Source organism: Choloepus didactylus, chromosome 13 (genome assembly GCF_015220235.1).
Source record: "Choloepus didactylus isolate mChoDid1 chromosome 13, mChoDid1.pri, whole genome shotgun sequence".
Lineage (NCBI taxonomy): Eukaryota > Metazoa > Chordata > Mammalia > Pilosa > Megalonychidae > Choloepus > Choloepus didactylus.
In genome coordinates, this window is record NC_051319.1 from 35,757 (window position 1) to 60,019 (window position 24,263).

Genomic DNA, 24,263 nt, shown 5'->3' on the forward strand with positions numbered 1-24,263 from the left:
AGGAGCCTAGACTTCCATCCTCACCTGGCTGTAATGAGGGATCCTTACCCCCTGCCAGGACAGTGTCACTAAAGACTAAGGGAGACGTCTGGCTGACATTACAGTGTATGTGGAGGCCATAAGGGTGTGGCAACAAGGCAGATCTCATGTCCGTGCTGGCGGGTGTCAGCAGAGGCCTGGTGGAGAGCACGGAATTTCTCTGCCTTCCAGCAGGCACAGGTGCCTGTTCCCACCCTAAGGGGTAAATGGGGGCCACGTGGCAACCTGCACTTGCAGCCCCACAGGGCAGTAATAAGGAAGCAGCTCCCTCCCTGCAGTAGTGCAGTGTCAGAAGAGGTCTGCTAAAACAGAAGATTTATGTAATATCCAGAGTCTCATAAAACGATAAGCCAAATGGCTAGGATACAATGCAAAATCACTTGCCATACCAAGAGTCAGGAAAAATCTCAACTTGAATGAGAAAAGAGTCAATGGATGCTAACACAAAGATGAAACTGATAACAGAATTACTGGATGAGGATTGTGCCGGTTTGAATGTATTGTGTCCCCCAAATGCCATTATCTTTGTGGTCTTGTGGGACAGACGTTTTGGTGCTGGTTAGATTTGCTTGGAATGTGCCCCACCCAGCTGTGGGTGGTGACTTCGGTGGGATACTCCTATGGAGGTGTGACCCCACCCATTCAGGGTGGGCCTTGATCAGTGGAGCCATATAAAAGATGCTGACTCAAAGAGACTGAACAGAGTGCAGCTGTGAGTGACATTTTGAAGAAGAGCAAGCTTGCTAGAGAGGAATGTCCTGGGAGAAAGCCATTTTGAAACCAGAACTTTGGAGCAGACGCCAGCCACGTGCCTTCCCAGCTAACGGAGGTTTTCCAGATGCCATTTGCCATCCTCCAGTGAAGGTACCTGATTACTGATGTGTTACCTTGGACACTTTATGGCCTTAAGACTGTAACTGTATAGAAAAATAAACCCCCTTTTTATAAAAGCCAGTCCATCTCTGGTGTTTTGCATTCCGCAGCATTAGCAAACTAGAACAAGGATTTTAAAGCAACCATCATAAAAAGGCAATTCTGAACATGCTTGAAATAAATGAAAGCAGTGAAAGAGAAATAGCATGTTACCTATACAAGAGAAATGATTCAAAGGATAAGAGATTTTTCACCAGAAACCATGATGTGAGAAGGAAGTGGAACATTTTTCAGGTGCTGAAAGAGAAGATTTGTTAACTCAAAATTCTATATCCAGCCAAACTATCCCTCAAGAATGAAGGGGGAAATCAAGATGTTCTCAGATGAAGGAAATCAAAGAAAAGCTGTCGCCAGCAAGGATACCCTAAAGGAATGACTAAAAGAAATTCCTGAAACAGAAAAAACTGGCAAAAGCAGGAATTCTGGAACATCAGGAAGGAAGATGGAAAAGTGAGAGAAAACCTATAGGGAAATATAATTGATTTGCCTTCTTGAGTTTTCTAAATCATGTATGATGGCTGTGCTGGTTTGGAGCTGTATGTACCCCACAAAAGGCTGTGTACTTTTTTTTTAAAATGCAAATTTATTGAGAGGTGTTCATACACCATATAATCCATCTAAAGTATACAATCACTGGCTCACAATATCATCATATAGTTGTGCATTCATCACCACAATTTTAGAAGATTTTCACTACTCCAAAAAAAAATAACAATTGAAAAAGAACACCTAAAACATCCCATACCCCCTATCCCTCCCTATAATTTAGTCATTTTTTTGTCTTTGTTTTATTACTCATCTGTCCATATGCAGGATCCAGGGAGTGTCAGTCACAAGGTTTTCACAATCACACGGTCACATGAAAAAAGCTATATAGTTATACAATCATCACCAAGAATCAAGGTTTCAGTTACTTCCTTCTAGCTATTCTAATACACTAGAAAATTAAAGGAATATCTATATAATGCATAAGAATAACCTCTAGAATGGCCTCTTGACTCTATTTGAAATCTCTCAGCCATTGAAACTTTATTTTGTTTCATTTCTTTTCCCCCTTTTGGTAAAGATAGTGTGCCGGTTTGAATGTATTATGTCCCCCCAAACGCCATTATCTTTGATGTAATCTTGCGTGGGCAGATGTATCAGTTTTGATTAGACTGAAATTCTTTGAGTGTTTCCATGGAGATGCACCCCACCCAACTGTGGGTGATGACTCTGATTGGATAATTTCCATGGAGGTGTTGGCCTGCCCATTGGGTAGGTCTGAATTAAATTACTGGCGCACTATTTAAGATCAGGCAGAAGGAGCGAGCTTGCTACAGCCAAGAGGGACACTTTGAAGAAAGCACAAGAGCTGCAGATGAGAGACAGTTTGAACACAGCCATTGAAAGCAGACTCTTGATCCAGAGAAGCTGAGAGAGGACAAATATCCCAAGTGCAACTAAGTGACATTTTTGAGGAACTGCAGCCTAGAGAGGAACACCCTGGGAGAAAGCCATTTTGAAACCAGAACTTTGAAGCAGACGCCAGCCACGTGCCTTCCCAGCTAACAGAGGTTTTCCGGACACCATTGGCCATCCTCCAGTGAAGGTACTTGATTGCTGATGTGTTACCTTGGACACTTTATGGCCTTAAGACTGTAACTGTGTAACCAAATAAACTCCCTTTTATAAAAGCCAATCCATCTCTGGTGTTTTGCATTCTGGCAGCATTAGCAAACTAGAACAGATAGCATTCTCAATCTCACGATGCCAGGACCAGACTTATCCCTGGGAGTTATGTCCCACATAGGGGGAAAGGGTAGTGAGTCTACCTGCAGAGTTGGATTAGAGATATAGGCCACATCTGAGCAACAAGAGGGTCTCTGAGGGTTACTCTTCGGCATAGTTATAAGGAGGCTCAGCTTCATCATTGGGGAGATACGTTTCCTAAGGGCAAGCCTCTAGATTGAGGGCTTGGCCTACCAACCCAGGAGCCCCTATTGCTTAAGTGAATAGCAGGAATTCCCCAGATGGGGAACTTTAATAATTCAACATTTTCACCCAGTCGCTCAAGGGGATTTTTAAATACATTTTTAAATATATATTTTATTGGGAAATTTAACATACATGTGTGTGTGTGTGTGTGTGTGTGTGTGTGTGTGTGTGTGTGTGTGTGTATAGCAGTGAAAACTTTCAAAATATGATTTAATTAGTTGTTAGAGAGAAAATTTCAAAGAATGTTATGGGTTACAGTTCCACAAGTTCAATTATTTCCTTATTGGGAAATATAAGATATATACAGAAAGGTGATAACTTTTCAAAGTACAATTTAACAAGTAGCTATAGAGCAAATTTCAAAGAATGTTATGGTTTATAGTTCTACTATTTCAGTTATTTCCCTCTAGCTATTCCTAAATGCTAGCATCTAAGAAAAATTTATATAAAGATTCAGTATTTGTAATCCTTTGCTAAATCTTATTTTGTCTGTTTGCTACCCCTTCCTCTCATTTAATCATTTTCTCGATCTTCAGGGGTCCCTAGGCAGTGGCCACCATAAAGTGTTCATACTGAAAAGGGGTGTCGACATTATGGGGAAGGGGGCTGCATCTGGTTGTTGTTCTTAAAGAGGCTGTGTTGCCCCTGGGTTTTAGGACTTGCCTGGCATAGGAACACTCTGGTGGATTTAAGTTTCTAAGAGATAAACATCAAGGGGATTTTCCAAATACTTTTTTATTTTCTGCCCAAAATATTCTGGGATGTACTAGGGTATTAAATTAGCCTGTTCAGAGTAATGAGAGCTCATTCTCTATTCTAGGTTCCACACAATTAGGTTGTTTAAATAACTGACCAGATAGTGTAAATTAGACAGTATGCTCCAGAAAATATAAATTTTGTACCAAATAAACCTCTCTTCCTTCGGTCTCACACAGAAGTTGGAGTTTTAAAATACAGTCAATATCATCCTTTACTCTGTATTCTAATTTACCTTAGTCCTAACCAAGTCTGTTTCATTCATATTTCCAACTGTAGTCTGATTTCTTTTTCAGTTTCTTTAACAGTTGCTGTATGGAGGACTGCAAGCTGCAGAACTCTAACTCTGAGTCTCAGGTGTCACACAGACACCCAAATTTCCAGAGAACTGCTAGGTTATACACAAAGAGCTCAGCATCACAGAATTTAGAAATAACAGTTAAAACTCAGGAACAGTTGTGTCTGCTCTAAGAGCTTACAATGTAGGAACCTTTATTGAACATTCTGTACTCATTAATCATCAATTTCCCAATCTCTGCTCCCATTCTATCCCCAGATAACCTATGCTCTTGAATTCAATTCTCAGCATTTGCTCATTATAGTTAGTTTATATTAGCGAAGCCATACAATATCTGTCCCTTTGTTTTTGGCTTATTTCACTCAATAAAATGTCCCCAAGACTCACTCACCTAGATGCATGCTTCACGACTTCAGTCTTTCTTGCAGCCGCTCAATATTCCATTATATACATATACCACAGTTCGCCCCTCCATTTATCCTTTTCTCTTCTCTTCTTCTGGGATACCCATAACATGTATATTCATGCGCTTCGTGTTGTTATTCTGTTCTCTGAGATTCAGCTCATTTTTTCCATTCATTTCCCTATCTGTTCTTTTGTGTGTAAGATTTCAGATGTCTTGTCTTCTAGTCCACTAATCCTTTCTTCTGCTTCCTCAAATTTCTGTTCGTATGTCTTCATTAGGTTTTTCATCTCTTCTATTGTGCCTTTCATTCCCATAAGTTCTACCATTTGTTTCCTCAAGCTTTTGAGTTCTTCTGTATGGACACCCTGTGTCTTATTTATATTCTTAATCTCTCTGGTCACACTTTCCTTCAACTCAATGAACTCACATCAAAGATTTGTTTGAACATCTTTAATTAGTTGTTTCCACTCCTATATGCCAGTTGAGGTGTTAGTTTGTTCCTTTGTCTGGGCCATATCTTTGTGCTCCCTATTTTGAGTCCTGATTTTTTGCTGGGTCTAGGTATCTGATTTCCTTGATTAGTTTATTCTGGTGGTCATTTTTTTTCTCTTTTACCTAGGGTTTTCTTGTTGGTAGGCTTTGTTCTCTATCTGTTCTTTGACATTCATTTCAACTTATTCTAGACCTCTAGCATAGTTTCTGTTTAACTGATCAGAATTTCTCAGCTCTTGTTTTTCTGTTTCTTTCCCTGACTATATGGAAGTTTCTTTTTTTTTGTTCGTTTGTTTTTTTGTTTTTATGAGAGGGGGTTCCCAGATAGGATCTACTCCACCTGTGTCAGATTTTCCCAGACAACCAGTCTTTCCTGTGAAACCTCTTGATTCTGTGCTTTTTCTATCATGCCAAGCAGATAGCACTTGTCAGCCTGCAGCTCCTACCAGCGTAAAGTGGTATGGTGCCTAGAATTCTCAGCAGTCCCTGTCCCTGCCAGGAGTATGGTTGAGTCAGAGGCTGAGGCAGAGGGCAGGCTTAAACTGTTTCTATTTTCCAGCCCCTGGGGTCTGAATTCTCTGAATAAGAGCTGCCAATTGTGCTGGGCCCTGCCGCACCCCTTTTCTTAAGATATGACCTTCAGGGAATCATCTCCTTCACCTGGGTAAGTTATTTTGTCTCTCAGATATACGTTAGCTATACCCTTGCCTGGGGCAGTGCTGACAACCGAAAAAGCCTGCTGCTTTCTTCATGTTAGAAAGTTAAAAGAAAAAAGTCCTTTTCAGACCCAGTTCCCAGACCCCTGGCTTCACAAGTCAAGAGCTGGAATTGGTACCTGGCTCTATGTGCCCCTTTCCATCTTGGGGCATAGCCCTTTTCCAGTATTCTGAGCTCATCCAATTCCAAAAGCCTCTGTTTTCTTCCGTTTTCTTTTCTTTGTTTTCTTTTCTTTCTTTTTTTTTTTTTTAACATCCCCGCTTCCTCTCTGTTTCCCTTCCCTTCTACCTCACCTCACCTCACCTCATCTTATTGTCCCCGCTTCCTCTCTGGAGAAGCTATCTCCAGGTTCCTTTCATGCTTCTTCTGGGTTTACCTGTATCTGGAGTTTGGTATTCACCAGTCCAAATTTATTAATTAAATCCACAATTGAGGCTTGCTTGAGTGCTCCTTCCCTTACTCCTAGTAAAGACTGCTTTTTCTTCCCCAGGAAGTGATTCCAAAACAACCTGCCATGCCAGTGGGGGAGGGGTAACTAGCCTCTAAGCTTGAGAGACTGACTTACAGTTCTGTGCTGCGATTTTGGCCCTTCCACCCATTCCAGAAGGGTGTACAATGTGTGTCTGGTCACAGAAGTCCCCAATAGTTGTTCCAGACAGTTCTTGGCTATTTACTAGCTGCCCTAGAGGACAAACTAAATTCCATACCTCCCTACACTGCTATCTTGCCCTGCTGAGACCATGTTCTTTTACTCCATCCCTGTGGGAACAGACCTATTGTGGAGGGACCTTTTGGTTCAATTGAGATATAACCCAGCCCATTCAGGGTAGGTCTTAATCCCTTTACTGGGGTCCTTTAGACAGAAGCCCAGAGACATTTTGGAGAGAGCTACTGAAACCAGAAGAAGGAGAGAAGGACCAGTAGATGTTGCCATGTGCTTTCTCATGTGACAGAGAAACCCCAGATGCCAGCAGCCTTTCCTCAGAGTATTTTCCTCTTGATGCCTTACTTTGGACATATTCATGGCTTTAGAACTGGAAATTTGTAACCTAATAAAACCCCACTGAGAAAAAGCCAACCCATTTCTGGTATATTGCGTTCTGGCAGCTTTAGCAAACCAAACCAATGGCTGAAGCAAAACTTATAATAGTAATGTTGTTGTCAAAGTTTGTAGAGGAAATATTTAATATAATTATACTACCTTAATTTAAATGTAACATATAAATCAGGGAGGGTTAAAAAAAACAAACTTAAAACAAAGATATGGTTTCTACACCTCACTCAATCCAATACAATGTCAACACCCACAGAATGTGATGAGTTATGTATGTATAATTTAATACCCAGAGCAACCACTGAGGAATCTATACAAAGAGATACATTCAGAAACACTATATGTAAACCATAATGAAATTCTTAAAATTCAAGTAAACCATAGGAAGACAGAAAAAAAGAAAGAAACAAAGAAATGAAGAACAAAGGGAACAAAAAGAAAACAAAAAAACCTATGGGTTCAATGCAACCTATCAAAATCCCAGTTGGCTTTTAACATAAATCGGCCAGCTGATCCTAAAATTCATATGGAAATGCAAGAGACCCAGAATAACCAAAACAATCTTAAAAAGAACAAAGTTGGTAGAGTCACAGTACCTGATTTCAAAATGTAGGAATCAAAATGGTATGGTACTGGCATAAGAATAGATATATAGATCAATGAAACAGAATTCAGAGTTCAAAAAGAAACCCTTACATTTATGGTCAACTGATTTTCAACAAGGGTGCCAAGACAATTCAACAGGAGAAGAAAGGCTTTTCCAACAAATGGTGTTGAAAATTTTGGACAATCACATGGATAAAGAATGAGGCTGGACTCTGTCATAACATCATACACAAAAATTAACTCAAAACAGATCACAGACCTAAATATATGGGCTAAAATTACAAGGCTCTTAGAAGAAATCATAAGAGTAAATCTCCATGGACTTGGATTAGGCAATGGTTTCTAAGAATGACAGCAAAAGCCAAGTGACAAGAAAAATATAGATAAAATGGACTTTAGCAAAATTATAATATTTTATGCTTTAAAGGACACCACCAAGAAAGTGAACATACAACCCACAGAATGCGAGAAAATATTTGCAAATCATATATCTGATAAGGGACTTGTATCTAAAATATATAAAGAACCCTTATAACTCCATAAAAAAAAGAAAATAATGACATAAAATGACAAAGGATTTGAAAGGAAGATATACATATGGCAAATAAAATGCAGGAAAATACGCTAGTCAGCATCAGAAACTACGAAAATGCAAATCAAAACCACAATGAGCTATCACTTCACACACACTAGGATGGCTATCATAAAAAAGATAGGCAATAACAAGTGTTGGTGAGGATGTGGAGAAACTGGGAACCTCAAACACTGCTAGCAGGAATGTAAAATGGTACAGCCACTTTGGAAAATAGTTGGCAGTTTCTCAAAATGTTAATAAGCAGATTAAGCAATTCCCTCCCAGGTACCTACCCAAGAGAAATGAAAATATGTTTACACAAAGACTTGTATGTGGGTGTCTACTGCATAACTATTCATAATAGCCACAAAGTAGAAACAATCTAAAAGCTCATCAACTGGTGAGTGGATAAACAAAATGTAGTAGAGCCATACAAAGGAATAGTGTTCAGAAATAAAAAGTAATAAGGTCCTGATACATATTACAATAGGGATGAACTTCAAAATCATTACGCTAAGTAAAAAAGACAGATACATTTTAAATCTCCAGGAAAGACAAATTGATAGAGATAGAGAGTAGATTAGTGGTGATCTGGGGCTAGGAGTGGGAATAGGGGTGACTGCAAATGGGCATGAGGGATGTTTGGGGGTGATGCAGATGTAAAATCATATTTTGAGGATGGTTACCAAACTCTGAACATTTATGAAAAATCATTGAATTATTTATGCAAAATGAATGAATTCAGTAGCATGAAAATAGAAAGCTGGTTTAAAAAAAAAGCTACACAGACACAGAGTTAAATTTCAGAACTCTAGGATAAAGACAAAAAACATTAGCCTCAAAGGAACAGGAATGTCTCTTTAGAAACAATATATGCAAGGAGTCAATGAAAAATAGTTATCCCTTCCATGTCACAGGGGTTAGGGGCAAGGTGCGCCCGTGATCTAGATCTGTAAAAGTTTTTTTTTTTTACTTATTTTAACTTTAAAAAAGAAATTGTCTTATACCTATAAGAATGGCCACTATTAAACAGGAAATTACAAGTGTTGGAGATGATATGGAGAAACAGGAACACATTCACTGATCGTGGGACTGTAAAATGGTACAGCCACCATGGAAGACAGTTTGGCAATTCCTCAGAAAACTACATGTTGAGTTGCCCTCAATGACCAGGCAATTCTGCTACTTGGTATATATCCAGAAGTTCTGAAGGCAGGGACATGAACAGATATTTGCACATCAATGTTCATAGCAGCATTGTTCACAAATGCCAAAAGATGGAAACAATCCAAGTGTCCACTGACAGACAAGTGGAGAAACAAAATGTGGTATAGACATACTATACAGCAGTAAGAAGGAATGAGGTTCTGAACCATGTGACAACAGGGATGAACCTTGAGGACATAATGCTGAGTGAAATACGTCAGATACAAAAGGACAGATACTGTATGATTTCAAGAATATGAACTAACTAGAATACGTAAACTCAGAGTCTTAGCATGTACAATACAGGGTACCTACAGACAGACAGAACCCGGAGAAGACTGTGTAGTTACCTAATTGTCCACGAGGTTGAACTTAAATGTTTGGGAATGGACAGAGGTGAGGGTAACTTGTTATTGGGATTATAAATAATAGTGCTGTATTGTAGGTGAATTTGGTTGAAAGGGATTGTTTAGCGTCATGTATGTCACTGATTAACACACAAATTTGAGTACGTTCTTGCATGAACTAGTACAAATGTACAACACTGTTACAAAGAGTTAATACTAGAGTGGTCTGTGGGGAAAAAATACCTCTTGCAAGCTGTATACTGTAACTGGTGTACCACACCAATACTAGGACTCAATAAAAGGGGAGATAAGGGATATGGGGTGTTTTGGATTTTCTTTTTTTTGCCCCTGGTATTTTTCTTTTTGGAACAATAAAAGTGGTCTAAAACTGAGTGTGATGATGATTGCACAACTAGGTGATGATACTGTGAGATACTTGATTGTATACTTTGGGTGGAATGTATGGATGTGACTATATCTCAACAAATATATAGATAAATGTTGAATATATCTCAACATTTTTTGCAGATTCAAAAAACAGGCAAAGGACTTGAACAGACAAAAAAGAAACTGTATATTTATGGTATTAAAATATAAAATATGATGATATAAAATACCATACACATATTTTATATGCATTTCTGAGTCTCCAAACTTTTTGTGTCATCTGCTGGCATTCATGTATCGTCTGCAGCTTCCATAAAAATTCCCATTTAATTTCTTATGCCGATCTGTGATATATCAAAACTGTGACTGGGAAAGTAGTGAGGTGGAAGGGATAACTGTATCTTCAAAATGCTGAGCTAATTTTGGCTCAACTGCAAAGAACCAAATTATCATTCAAAAGTGCCAGTGAAATAAGTAAAGACAATTTCTGACATAGAGGTAGGCAATTACTATTCAGAGACCCCATAGAAAACACAACCAGAATATTTACTTCAGCAAGACTGACATTCAGTAAACACATACAGGCAAGTCCCCAACTCCCCCCCCCCCCACTCACACACACAACCATACTTAGTTCTGAGACTAACACAGGGTTATCAACTTTTTTCATTTTATGTAAAAACAAAAAAGAAGTTAGATATACCCAGATTTTTGTAAATTTTATTGTGATAACATAATTAAAATTTACCATTTTAATCATTTTAAAGTATACAATTAAATGGAATTACACTTACAATGTTGTAGTACCATCACTACCATCCATTACCAAAATTTTTCATCACCACAAACAGAAATTCTACACTTATTAAGCAATAATTCCCCATTCCCCCTATTTCCAGCCCTTGGTAACTAGTAATCTATTTTCTGTCTCTATGAATTCACGTTTTAGAGGTATTTCATGTAAGTGGAATCATGCATTATTTGTCCTTTTGTATCTGGCTTATCTAACTCAGCATAACATTTTCAAGGTTCATCCATGTTGTAGCATATATAACATTTCTTGCTTTTCGTGGGTAAATAATACTCCATTGCATGAAGACAGCACATTTTATCCATTCATCTGTAGATAGATATTTTGGTTTTTCACCTTTTGGCTATTGTGAATAATGCTGCTATGAACACTGGTGTACACATATCTGTTTGACTCCCTGTTCTCAATTCTTTTGGGTATATACAGCAAACTATTTTCAACTGCAGCTGCATCATTTTACATTCCCATCAGCAACTATATATAGTCCATCGTCTCCACAGGGTTTAGTGTGTTGTACAATCTTGTTTTATCTTTTGATTTGTATTTTAGTAACACATCCTAAAGTTTCCCCTTTTAAGCATATTCGCCTATATAGCTCAGTGCTGTTCACTACACTCACAATAATGTGCTACTATCACCACCATCCATTTCCCAACATTTATCATCAGCCTAAACATAAATTCTACACAAGTTAAAAATCAACTTCCCATTCTCTAATCCCAGTCGATCTCCTTGTAATTTATATTCCAGATTCTAACTCTGTGAGCTTGCTTATTATATTACTTCATAAAAGTGAGATAATATGTTATCTGACCTTTTCTGTCTGGCTTACTTCACTCAACATGATGTCTTCCAGGTTCATCCATGTTGTCACACGCATCAGGACTTCATTCCTTTTTATGACTGAATAATTTTCCATTCCATGTATATACCACATTTTGTTTATCCATTCATTGGTTGATGGATACTTGGGTTGCTTCCAACTTTTGGCAATTGTGAATAATGACGCTATGAACATCGGTGTGCAAATGCCTGTTGAAGGCCCTGCTTTCAATTCTTCTGGGTATACACCTAGTAGTGGGATTGCCAGGTCATGTGGTAATTATACATTTAGCTTCCTGAGGAACTGCAAAATTGTCTTCCACAGTGGCTGCACCATTTTATATTCCCACTGGCAATGAATGAGTGTTCCTATTTTTATATATCCTTTCCAACACTTGAAGCTTTCTATCCTTTTAATAGTGACCATTCTAGTGGGTATGAAATGATATCTCATTGTGGTTTTGAATTGCATTTCCCTAATAGCTAGTGATGTTGACCATTTATTAATGGGCTTTTTACCCATTTGTATTTCCTCTTTGGAGAAATGTCTTTTCAAGTCTTTTACCCATTTTTTAACTGGAGTGTTTGTCCTTTTATGGTTGAGTTGTAGGATTTCTTTAAAATTCTACATCTTAAACCCTTATCGGAGATGTGGTTTCCAAACATTTTCTCATATTGAGTAGGCTGTTTATCCAATTTCTTGACAAAGTCCACTTATGCACAAAAGTTCTTAATCTTCAGGAGGTCCCATTCATCTATTTTTTCTTTTGCTGCCTGTGCTTTGGGTATAAAATCCAAGAAACCCCCTTCTCCTACAAGATCTTGGAGATGCTTCCTTACATTTTCTTCTAGGAGTTTTATGGCTCTCATATTTAGGTCTTTGATCTATTTTGAGTTAATTTTTGTATACGGTGTGAAGTAAGGGTCCTCTTGCATTCTTTTGGATATGGAATCAAGTTCTCCCAGCATAATTTGTTGAAAAGACTGTTCTTGCTCAGTTGAGTGGATATGGCAGCCTTGTCAAAAATCAATTGGCCATAGATGTGAGAGACATTTCTGCAACTCTCAATTCCATTCCATTCGTCAATATATCTATCCTTGTGCAAGTACCATGCTGTTTTAACCACTGTCGCTTTGTAATGTGCTTCAAAGTCAGGAAGCTTGAGTCCTCACACTTCTTCAAGATGTTTTTGGTTATTTGAGGCCCCTTACCTTCAAGATAAATTTAATATTAGCTTTTCCATTTCTGGAAAGTAGGCTGCTGGAATTTTGATTGGTTTTGCATTGAATCTGTAGATAAATTTGGGTAGAACTGACATCTTAATGACTTTTAGCCTTCCAATAAATACATGAACACAAATATGCTTCCATTCATTTAGGTTTTCCTTGATTGCTTTTAGCAATGTTTTGTAGTTTTCTGATATATGCCCTTTACATCCTTGGTTATGTTTATTCCTAGATATTTTCTTCTTTTCATTGCTACTGTAAGTGCAATTTTTTTTCTTGATTTCCTCCTCGGATAGCACATTATTACTGTATAGAAAAACTACTGATCTTTGTGTGTTTAACTTGTATCCCACAACTTTGTGGAATTGGTTTATTAGCTCTAGCAGATTTGTCATTGATTTTGGGGGACTTTAAATGAAAAATGTTTTAAGAGACAAAGAAGGACATTATATGTTAATAAAAGGGGCAACTCACCAAGAAGAAATAATACTCATAAATATCTATGCCCCTTATCAAGATGCCCCAAAGTACATAAGCAAACACTGGCAATACTGAAGAGAATAGTACGTCTCTACAATAATACAGACAGACTTAAATACACCACTCTCTTTGACAGATAGAACATCTAAACAGAGGATAAATAAGGAAACAGTGAACCTAAATAATATGATAAATCAATTAGACCTAACAGAATATACAGAACACTGCACTCCAAAATGGCAGGATACACATTCTTCTCAAGTGCACATGGAACATTCTCCAGGACAGACAACATGCTGGGGCACAAAACAGGTCTTAGTAAATTTTAAAATACTGAAATTGTACAAAGCACTTTCTCTGATCATAACGGAATGAGGCTGGAAATCAATAATAGCCAGAGAACTGGAAAATACACAAACACATGGAGGTTAAAAAACACTCTATGAAACAATCAGTGGGTCAAAGAAGAAATTATAAGATAAATCAAATCTCAAGACAAATGAAAATGAGTACACAACATATACAAATGTATGGGATGCAGCAAAAGCAATGCTGAGATGGAAATTCATAGCCCTAAATGCCTACATTAAAAGGGAAGAAAGAGATAAAATCAAAGACCTAAACAAACAACTGAAGTTGGAAAATGAACAGCAAACTAACCTTAAAGCAAGCAGAAGGAAAGAAATAACAAAGATTAGAGTGAAAATAAATGAAATTGAGAACAAAAGAACAACAGAATCAATAAAACCAAAAGTTTGTTCTCTGAAAAGATCAATAAAATTAACAAACCCTTAGCTAGACAGACAAAGACAAAAATAGAGAAAATGCATATAAACAAACAAACAAAAAAAAAAACAGAAATAAGAGGGAGGTCATTGCCATGGACCTTGTAGAAATAAAAAAGATCAAAGGACAATACTATGAACAACTATATGCCAACAAACTAGGCAACTTAGATGAAATGGGCAATTTCCTAGAAACATACAAACAACCTCCACTGACTCAAGACGAAATAGGAGACGTCAACAGACTAATCACAAGTAAAAAGATTGAATCAGGAACTGGAGGTGGCCGGGCCTCGGGAAAGAGTCTGGCTCAGGCCGAGCTCTGAGTCCCCTCTCACAATGTCTGGCTGCTGCCAGCCCAGATGCCATGTGATGGTCATTTGAAGACAGGCCTGCCGGACATCAGGGTCCAGACTCTGCCCTCAGGATCCTGGGCTTTCAGCTGACCATACCTGGCCCTGGTTTATGGCTGCATGCTGGGCAGTGCAGGTGAAGACACACGTGGTGAGGAAACGACAGAGTTGAGCCCGGGACTGGAAGGAGACAGGGAAACCTGGACGGGAAAGGAACAAGACTTAGAGGCCACAGCACACCCAAGAGGAAGGAAATAAAGCTGATGTCTTGGGGTGTCCACATTTTAGAATTGATAGAATACTATCTGCCCTGCCTTTCTCCCAGGAGAGGCTCAAATGAAATAACTTATGTGAGGGTGCTTTGTAAACCACCTTGCACCATTTAGAGGTCCTGAGGTTCCAAGTTGCCTTTCAGTGTCATTTCCCTTTTGTCTGAAGAACTTCCTTCAGCACTTCTGTTGGATCAGAAGTTCCTTTAAAGCAGATCTTAAGAAGTAAATTTCGTCCTCACTTCCCCAAGATGGCAGCAGCAGAAGACGAGTCACTGCTACCACGGTTGCCCGAGCTATTCGAAACCAGCAAGCAGCTTCTGGACGAAGTAGAAGTAGCGACTGAACCCACCGGTTCCCGGGTAGTCCAGGATAAGGTGTTCAAGGGACTGGACCTCCTTGAGAAGGCGGCTGAAATGATATCGCAGCTGGACTTGTTCAGCCGAAATGAAGACCTGGAGGAGATTGCTTCCAGCGACCTGAAGTACCTGATGGTGCCGGCATTTCAAGGAGCTCTCACCATGAAACAAGTCAGCCCCAGCAAGCGTCTGGGTCATTTGCAGCAGGCTCGAGAACACTTTCTAAACTACTTAACTCAGTGCCATTATTATCATGTGGCAGAATTTGAACTGCCCCAAATCAAGAACAACTCTGCTGAAAATAACACTGCAAGCTCTTCTATGGCTTATCCTAGCCTTGTTGCTATGGCCTCTCAAAGACAGGCTAAGATAGAGAGATACAAGCAGCAGAAGGAGATAGAGCACAGATTATCTACCCTGAAACCTTCTGTGGAAAGTGGCGAAGCAGACGACGAGCGTGTTCGTGAGTATTATCACCTTCACCTTCAGAGGTGGATTGGCATCAGCTTGGAAGAGATTGAGAGTATTGATCAAGAGATAAAGATTCTAAGAGAAAAACTCCTCAAAAGAGGCATCAACTTCTCGTTCATCTCTTCAGGACAGGTGTCCAGTAAAGCCTTTCATTCTCACCTGGGATGTGGCCCAAGCCAAGGTGTTTGGAGCTGGTTATCCAAGTCTGGCAACCATGACAGTGAGTGACTGGTATGATCAGCATCGGAAATACGGGGCATTACCAGATCAGGGAATCGCCAAGACAACAGAGTTCAAAAAGGCACCTCAACAACAGGAAGATGAGGAGCCAAAGGAGGAGGACCCTGATGGGGAAACCCTACACAGAGCCCGGGAGTGGGACGACTGGAAGGACACCCATCCTAGGGGTTATGGCAACCGACAGAACATGGGTTAATCTTCCCACAAGACAGGACTAGAGGTGGCTCACATCTTCCCCTCCAAGGAAAGCTGTGCCACTCTTCCCCTCCTCCCTGGGCTCCTGCTTCAGTTGTGTACAGTGAAGGCAAAAACTCTTCATCTTGCTTTGTGTTCAATAAAGTATCAAACGATTCAGTGTGTATTTGTAGCCTTGATGATAAGCCAACAATCTTGTTTCAGCATTATCATCCTTAACAAGATGTATTTCAAATCCTTAACTGGAAAGAAAAGAGCATGGAATGGCTTGCTATAATCAATGACTTTATGCATTCTCTTTAAAAAATAATAAAGTTCCTTGTGGAGGCCCCACCCCAGTCAGGATGGCACAGTGAGAAGCTTCAGGGTTCCGTTCCCCCACAGAAACATTGAAGAACCAGCAAGACTGGAAGAAACATCTTTCTCAACGCTTCAGAAAGCAGTTAAAGTATTGTGGTAACAGGGAAGCAGCCAATCAAGAAAAAGGTCACTTAAAAGCATAGGATCTCCTGGTTCCCTGACCCTTCGCCAGCTTGGCAAGGGGCTGACCCACGCTCCCAGTGTGAATGCCTGGTCTCAGTTCCAGTGGGAGCAGAGTAATCCTCGTGTACATTCTGAGAGCATGTATGTCTGGCTCAGTCTGCCTCATGGTGGCCTGAGGGACTCATTGTCCCAGAACTTGCACTGTGCATGGAAGGTGGCTCACAGAGCTCTCCTACAAAATGCTATGGGGGAGCATCAAGTCATGGCTGCCTGGGGCAAGGGATTGCTGGCCATAGGACATGGGGGAGCATCAAGTCATGGCTGCCTGGGGCAAGGGATTGCTGGCCATAGGACATACAGGACTGGGAGGAAACTGTTTCCTAGCGAAGAGGGGACATTTGTATTCATGGAAACAAGGGAGTTCCTATGGCATGATGACACACGCACAGAAATGACCCCAGGGAGACCCCTACGCTTTGGCCTGGAGCTATTCTCCAAACTCATCATGTGGATAAGCTCTAAAGGAGACCACTTGCACAGTCAATCTGCAAAGACTGAGAAAGGTATATTTTTCCTAGGAAACCTGTCATAACACCAGCTGGATACAAACTTAAGGAACAGACACCTCAGAGTCTAAATTCCAGTGATATGCATTTAAATAACAAAATGTCCAGGTTTCAACAAAAGGTTTATAAAACATAAAGAAACAGGAAGCAATGACCCAGGCAAAGAAGATTACAGCGTAAGACAGCATCAATGAGAAGGACAAGACCTGGGACATACCAGAAAAAGACTTTTAAAAAATGGTCCTCAGTATGCTCGAAGAGTTAAAAGAAACCATGGACAAAGAACTAAAAGAAATTTGGAAAACAACAGCTATCAGTAGAGTGATGGAAATTATAAAAAGGAACCAAACAGAGCTGAAGATCACAGTAACAGAAATTAAAAATTCCCTGGAGGGATTCAATAGCAGATTGGAGCTGGCAGAAGAATCCGTGACCTTGAAGATAAGACAATTGAAATCATTCAGTCTGAGGGGCAGAAGAAAGAATGAAAAGTGAACAGAGCCTGAGGATCCTGGGGGACACCATCAAGCATACCAATATACTCATTGTGGGAGTCCCAGAAGGAAAAGAAGGGAAGGTGCAGAGAGAATATTCAAGGACATAATGGCTTAAAACTTGCCAAATTTAATGAAAGACATGAGTTTACACATCCAAGACACTCAACAAATGCCAAACAGGATAAATCCAAATAGACTCACACAGTGACATAATCAAACTGTTGCATTCCAAACAAACAGAATTCTGCAAGCTGCAAGAGAGAAGCAATGTGTCACATACAAGAGATCCTCAATAAGATTAAGTGACAGTTTCTCCTACGGAACCATGGAGGCAAGAAGGCAGTGGGAAAAAAATATTTAAAGTACTAAAGCAAAAAATTGCCAAGCAAGAATTCTGTATCTGACAAAACTGTCTTTCAGAAATGAGGGAAGGATTAAGATATTCCCAGATAATCAAAAGCAGAGGGAGTTTGTCACCACTTAGAAAAGCCCTACAACAAATGCTAAATGGAGTTCTGTAGATTGAAAGGAAAGGACACTAGACAATTGACTGAAGCCACATGAAGATTCTAAGATCTCTGATAAAGATAATGAAATGGGTAAATATAAATAACCAATATTATTGTATTTTTTATTTGTAACTCCACTTTACTTCCTACATTATCTAAAAGCATAAAGTGTAGTGATGAAGCACTGGTTTCAGACTCATAATGTATAAAAGTGATTTGCAACAAGAACTACATAAAGGTGGGGGGGAATTGAGGGGTATGGGAACATAACGTGTGTATACTCCTGAAATTGGTATCAAAGCAAACAAGATTGTTATAGATTTAGGATGTTAAATTTAAGCCCCATGGTAACCTCAAATAGAACACCAGAGAATATGCAAACTCATAGAGACAAACTAGAGTCCATGTTACCAGGGACGGGGGTGCAAGGGGAATGAGGAGTTAATACAAAATCAGTGTAGGATTTCTGTTTGGAGTAAAGGAAAAGATCTAGTAAGGGATGGGGTGAGGGTAGTGCCACATTTGAACATGATTAATCTCTGTGAATGGTATGCTTAGGGGAGGGGTTGGTGAGAAGATTTATGTTGTATGTATTTCCACAGTTTAAAAAAAAGAAAGAAAGAAAGTACAGAGATAGTGACAATTAAATGTAGTACATGTTCCCAGATGGGATCTAAGAATGGAGGAGAAAAGGCTCAAAAGGACTTTATTAGGACATAAGAAAAACTTACAATATAGGTTATAAGCTTCATATCAATGTTAAATTTCTTGAATTTGGTAACTGCACCTAAGGTTATTACATAAGTGAATGTTCTTGTTCAAAGGAAATGTACATGGAAGTATCATGTGTTTAAGGAGTGTGATGCGGGCAGCTTGCTCTCAGGTGTTCAGAAAATAGATAGACAAATAGATAAAAGATAGAATGATACGGCAGAGGTGGCAAAATCTGGGGGAGGCGGGGGCATGTTGGAGTTCTCCGTATGGGGTTTGTGGTATTTTTTGCAACTGTCTTGTAAGTTTGAAAGTATTGCAAAATAAAAAGTTTAAAAAATTTTAAAAAGATAATAAAGTCCCTTCTATTAAAAAAAAAAAAAAATATATTGAATCAGCGATCAAAAACCTCCCAACACTTCCCATATGGAGGAGCAAGCAAGGACAGGGAAATTGGAAATGTTTCTCCAAAACCATTCCCTGAGAGGCAGTGGAGTGGGAATCCTCTATGCTCTGAGATATGAGGAGTTTGTTAATAAACATTCTCCTTCCAAACATTATTGATTTTTTCATCTTTTCCCAATGACAGTGTACATATCAAACTTTAGCAAACTGGCTTTTCAATTATAAATTTGGAATTGGTGAGTTAGTACAACTAATGTGGTCATATTACTTGTAAAGGAATGATCGCTATTTTTCTACGTGAAAGTAGAATGATATTTAAGAGGAGGTAATCGTAGGCAGGTTATCTTTAGAAGTTTCTTCAATCCCCCAAATTTTGTACAATAAAGACTGAAAGAATAAAAACAAAAACAAACAAACAAAAAAACCTCCCAACAAAGAAAAGCCCAGGACCAGATGGCTTCACAGGTGAATTTTACCAATTATTACAAGAAGAATTAATATCAATCCTGCTCAAATGCTTCCAAAAAACTGAAAAGGAGGAAACACTACCCAACTCATTCTATGAGGCCAACATCATTGTAATATGAAAGCCAGATAAAGATACTACAAGTGAAGAAAATTTCAGACCCATATCTCTAACGAATATAGATGCAAAAATCCTCAAAATACTAGTAAATCAAATGCAACAACACATTAAAAGAATTATACACAGCGATCAAGTGGGTTTTAGTCCAGGCATGCAAGGGTGGTTCAACATCAGAAAATCAATTATCATAATACACCTTAAGATACTGAAACGGAAAAACCACATGCTCATCTGGATTCATGCAGAAAATGTATTTGACAAAATCCATCGTCCTTTCTTGATAAAAGCACTTCGAAAGGTAGGAATCAAAGGAAACTTCCTCAACAGGATAAAAGGCATATATGAAAAAGTAACAGCTAACATCATACTCAACAGTGAGAGACCGAAAGCTTCCCCTCTTAGATCAGAAACAAGACAGGGATGTCCACTGTCACCACCGTTATTCAACTTTGTGCTAGGAGTTCTAGCTACAGCAATTGGGCAAGAAAAAGAAACAAAAGGCAAGAAAGCTATAAAAACTTTATTTGCAGACAAGATCATGCATTTAGTCATGAAAAAACTACAACAACAAGATTGTGCATTAAGTTATGAAAAAACTACGACAAAGCTACTAAAGCTAATAAATCAGTTCAGCAAAGTGGCAGGATACAAGACCAATGTGTAATTTTCTTCTCTTGTAGTGTCTTTATTCTGGCTAGAAAATCCCTATGAAACCATCTGATCCTGGGATTTTCTTTTGTTGGGAGACTTTTGATGACGGATTCAATCTTTTTACTTGTAATTGGTCTGTGAAGTCATCTATTTCTTCTAAAGTCAATATCAGCTGTTCATGCATTTCTAGGAATTTGCCCAGTTCATCTAGGTTGTTTAATTTGTTGGCATAGAGTTGTTCATAGTATCCTTTTATGATCCTTTTTATTTCTGTGTGTTCAGTAATACTGTCCCCCTCACATTTCTTATTTATTTGGATCTTCTCTCTTTTCTCTGTTATTGACATTCCCAAACACCAATTTTGGTTTTGTTAATTCTATTGTCTTTTTATTCTCATTTATTTCTGCTCTAGTCTTTGTTTTTCCTTTCATTCTGCTGGCTTTGGGATTAGTTTGCTGTTGTTTTTCTAATTCCTTCAGGTGTGCAATTAGGTCTTTAATTTTAGCTCTTTCTTTTTTAATGTAAACCTTTAGGGCTATCAATTTCCCTCTTAGCCCTGCCTTCACCGCATCACATAAAGTTTTAAAATGTTGTGTTTTCACTTTCATTCATCACAAGATATTTACTGATTTCCTTTGTAATTTCTTCTTTGACCCACTGATCGTTCTCTGCCAGTTATTGATGTCCAGCTTCATTACAATATAGTCAGAGAAAGTGCTTTGTATAATTTCAATCTGTTTGAATTTATGAGACTTGTTTTGTGACCCCAACATGTGGTGTATCTTGGAGAATGATCCATGAGCACTTAAGAAGAATGTGGGAGTCTGCATAGCCCCCTCTTGGGCAGCCCCGCCACGGCCCGCGCCGGGTCCCGCGGACAGGGGCGCGATTTACCTCCGGCCGCAGCCCACCCAGATGACAACAGCCCCCCTACCCCCACCCCCACCCCCTCCAAGCCATCTAATTCAATATTTACAAGAAACTCCCCTGCTTGGTTTTAAAATCGCTGGCCACACAAGGAACAATTTATTTCTCACTTCAGTACAGAAGGAAAACCCAGGCTTGTACTTGCAGAAGAAAAATCTAGGCTTGTGCTTTATTCTTTAAAAATACACATGTAAATAAATACAAATTAAGGATAAACCGCTTATCATCTGCGCGCCCCCCACCCCACCACCAAAGTAGGCGCCCCTCTTTCCTCCTGTTGCACACAATTAAAGCCAATTTTGCAAGGGCTCCGGGCCCCCGCGCCTGTTGGGGCGGCCCCCGCAGCTGCGGCCCTGTAACTTTAAACCTGGCCTGAGCTCATCGTTTTGGCGCGGGCCAAACGGAGACAGGGGGCGGGCCTTGCGCGCCCGGGTCTGGGACCACCTTACCGCCCACCCGGCTCCCCGCCCTCACTGGGAGAGATATATGCTGACACCTCAACGAAAGGTCTTAACTGCAAAGTTGGCTCTCCCGGAGGTCGGTCTCCCCGCGGCTGCCCGCGAAGGAGGACTGGGGACTCCCGCCGCGCTGGGGCGTTTGCTCCCCGCTTTCCAGTCCCCCCTCTCCCGCTCCTCCAGGCGAGGACCAGGGGCTGCCGAGCTTTTCCTCTCCCCCGATCCCCCCCAAAGAAAAACTAGCTGCTGGGCCCCCAAAAGATCGACTCAATGGGAGAGATGCTGAAGGACCACTTTTGCTCTGCGTTTTGGGAAGCGCGTCGCTCTGGGTGCTGGCAGAAGGAGCCAGCACTATCCGACCTGAAGATGGTGTGGTGACCCCAGGTGTGGAAGACGGCGCCGTGTCCCCAGGTGTGGAAGATGGCACCGTGTCCCCAGGTGTGGAAGACGGCGCCGTGTCCCCAGGTGTGGAAGATAACTTGGTGACTCCAGGTGCCACTGAACAGCCCGATAAGTCTGCTGGCTTGACAACTCAGGGACTGACAACTACAAAGAGTGTGACAGTCATTCACGTCACGGATCGGACACCTCTAGAAAGCACAGAAGAAAGTCAGAAGACCACAGCCTCAAATGTGGGAACTGGTCACTCTGATGGTTTGACAACAGTAACCCTGGTTGGAATCATAGTTGGGGTCTCACTAGCCACTGCCTTCATCGGTGGAGTCATCTACATGGTTGTGCGAAAAACGTCAGGAAGATACACGCTCTAAAGGGCTAAAGGGTTATGCCCTTCTGCCAACATGTTTTACAAAGAGAGTTCCCTATTTCAACCTGTCCCTGAGCCTTTCTGAGGATATGGCCTTTGGAAACGCTGCCCACTCCTGCTGAAAATCCACGGTGATTCCTCTACTTGCCAAAGTGACCAAAGGAAGGAATTCCCAAGACTTGCTCCTCTAAGAATTTGCCTTTTGAAACTCTTTTAATATAAAGTTTGTAAAGAGGATTTTTAAATGCATAGAAAATGGAGAAAAATTATATAAAGGGATTTGTAACTAAGACAGTATAATTCCATCCATGTTAGAAACTGTAATTGCGTCTTCATTCTAAACATTCCCTGTAATTGTTAAAATGAAAAGGAATCTTGAAATATTTATACTGATGGAGTATTTGCGTCCCATGCTGTGTCAGTAAATGGCACACAAGCATTTTGCAATTTCTGATCTGTTGAAATGTACACATTTTGGTCTAGTTTGTGTCTGTTTTTTAAAGTCCTGTGAATAATCAAGTAGAAAATCTAAACTTGAGTAATATGTCACGAGCAGCAGCCTTTACCTGTTCCAGATAAATAATTTCAAAGGCATCCATTTTAATTCATAAACAGGAAGTATCTATATTTTGGGGAAGGCATTTTGTTTCACACAAACAAGGACACCAGACAGCCTCCCAGGTCCGCTTTACCACCTTCTTCAGCAACAATTTGACGACTCAAAGATTTCCTAGCTGCCTCCTTCATGGGATCCTGGGCTAAGGGATGGACTGCTCTTCCCTATGACAAAAAATCTCCAGATTGCTGCATTCTTGATGCCGAAGAGGCTCCTGGATGCCCAATTGTGCTAGAGACTCAAGTGTTATAACATATTCTTTCCGCCTCAAAGGAAAGATAGGGAAGGGAAAATAAGTTTGTACAATACTGATTTTAAGAAAGTAGCTAGATTTAAAGATTCGATTTTTAAAAAGATATTCCCAATCTTTATGACTTCCCACACATTTCTGTGGGATCATATTGAAAAGTTCTGAAGAAGGAAGCTCGCAGCTCCAACTCAGCCCATCTCTTCCTGAAGGTCAACTGAAATCTTTTTCCTAAACAGAAAGTTTTCATGCTGAGCAGATGCACTGTTGTGATTGTGGTTGTACAGTTCTGATGTCCTCTAAACCCGTAAGAGTTCCTAAAACAGGAAAAGTAAACTGCCAGTCGGAAGCACAGCCTGCTCCTCCCCATTTTTTTTTTTTTTTCAGTAATGTGTGGGATATTGTTTTAAACAGTGGGCCCTTGGTTTACCCAAATCCTGCTGGTCCACCAGCCAAGGTTCCATATTTGAAAATCAGCTGATCAAGACAAGGGCTTAAATCTTCTTCAGTTTCATCATTCAGATTCCCAAATGGGAGTTAGAAATAATACCCATTTCTTCTTTCTTGTCCTTTCCTTTCTTTCCCCTCACCGTGAAAAATGATAATCCATCCCAAGTCATACACTGGACCCCAATGCCTGCTGAGACAGGACTATGGGTTTCTTTGTCATGACTGTGTTGGTATTCAATGCAGTGTAGACATGTTTTCAAATAAAAGAGATGATTGGGTACAAAAAAAAAAAAAAAGGAAGAATGTGTATCATGCTGTCTGGGGGGTGCGAAGTTCTGTACATGCCTATTAGGAAGAGCTCATTCATCACATTATTCGGGTTCTCTGTTTCCTTACTGAACCTCAGTCTCAAGGTTCTATTGATGAGAGTGGTGAACTGAAGTCTCCAGCTATTATTGTAGAGACATCTATTTCTCTGTTCAATTTGGCAATGTTTCCTTCATGTATTTGGGGGCACAATGGTTAGGTTCATACATATTTATGATTCCTATTTCTTCTTGGTGGGCTGCCCCTTTTATTAGTATATATAG

The 24,263-nt window shown here is 39.9% G+C and overlaps 2 protein-coding genes and 1 pseudogene across 2 annotated transcripts in view; 2 read left to right on the forward strand and 1 right to left on the reverse strand.

The window, feature by feature from the left end:
* Nucleotides 1-24,263, reverse strand: part of LOC119507832 (synaptosomal-associated protein 47-like) — a 110,431-nt gene that overhangs the window by 26,597 nt on the left and 59,571 nt on the right. The window lies entirely within an intron of this gene.
* On the forward strand, nt 14,736-15,882 carry LOC119507831 (annotated as a pseudogene).
* Nucleotides 18,823-22,577, forward strand: LOC119507915 (podoplanin-like). Its single transcript, XM_037801220.1, has 2 exons — nt 18,823-18,844; nt 21,778-22,577. The coding sequence occupies exons 1-2, from the start codon at nt 18,823-18,825 to the stop codon at nt 22,362-22,364; spliced, it is 609 nt and encodes a 202-aa protein (XP_037657148.1). The 3' UTR covers nt 22,365-22,577.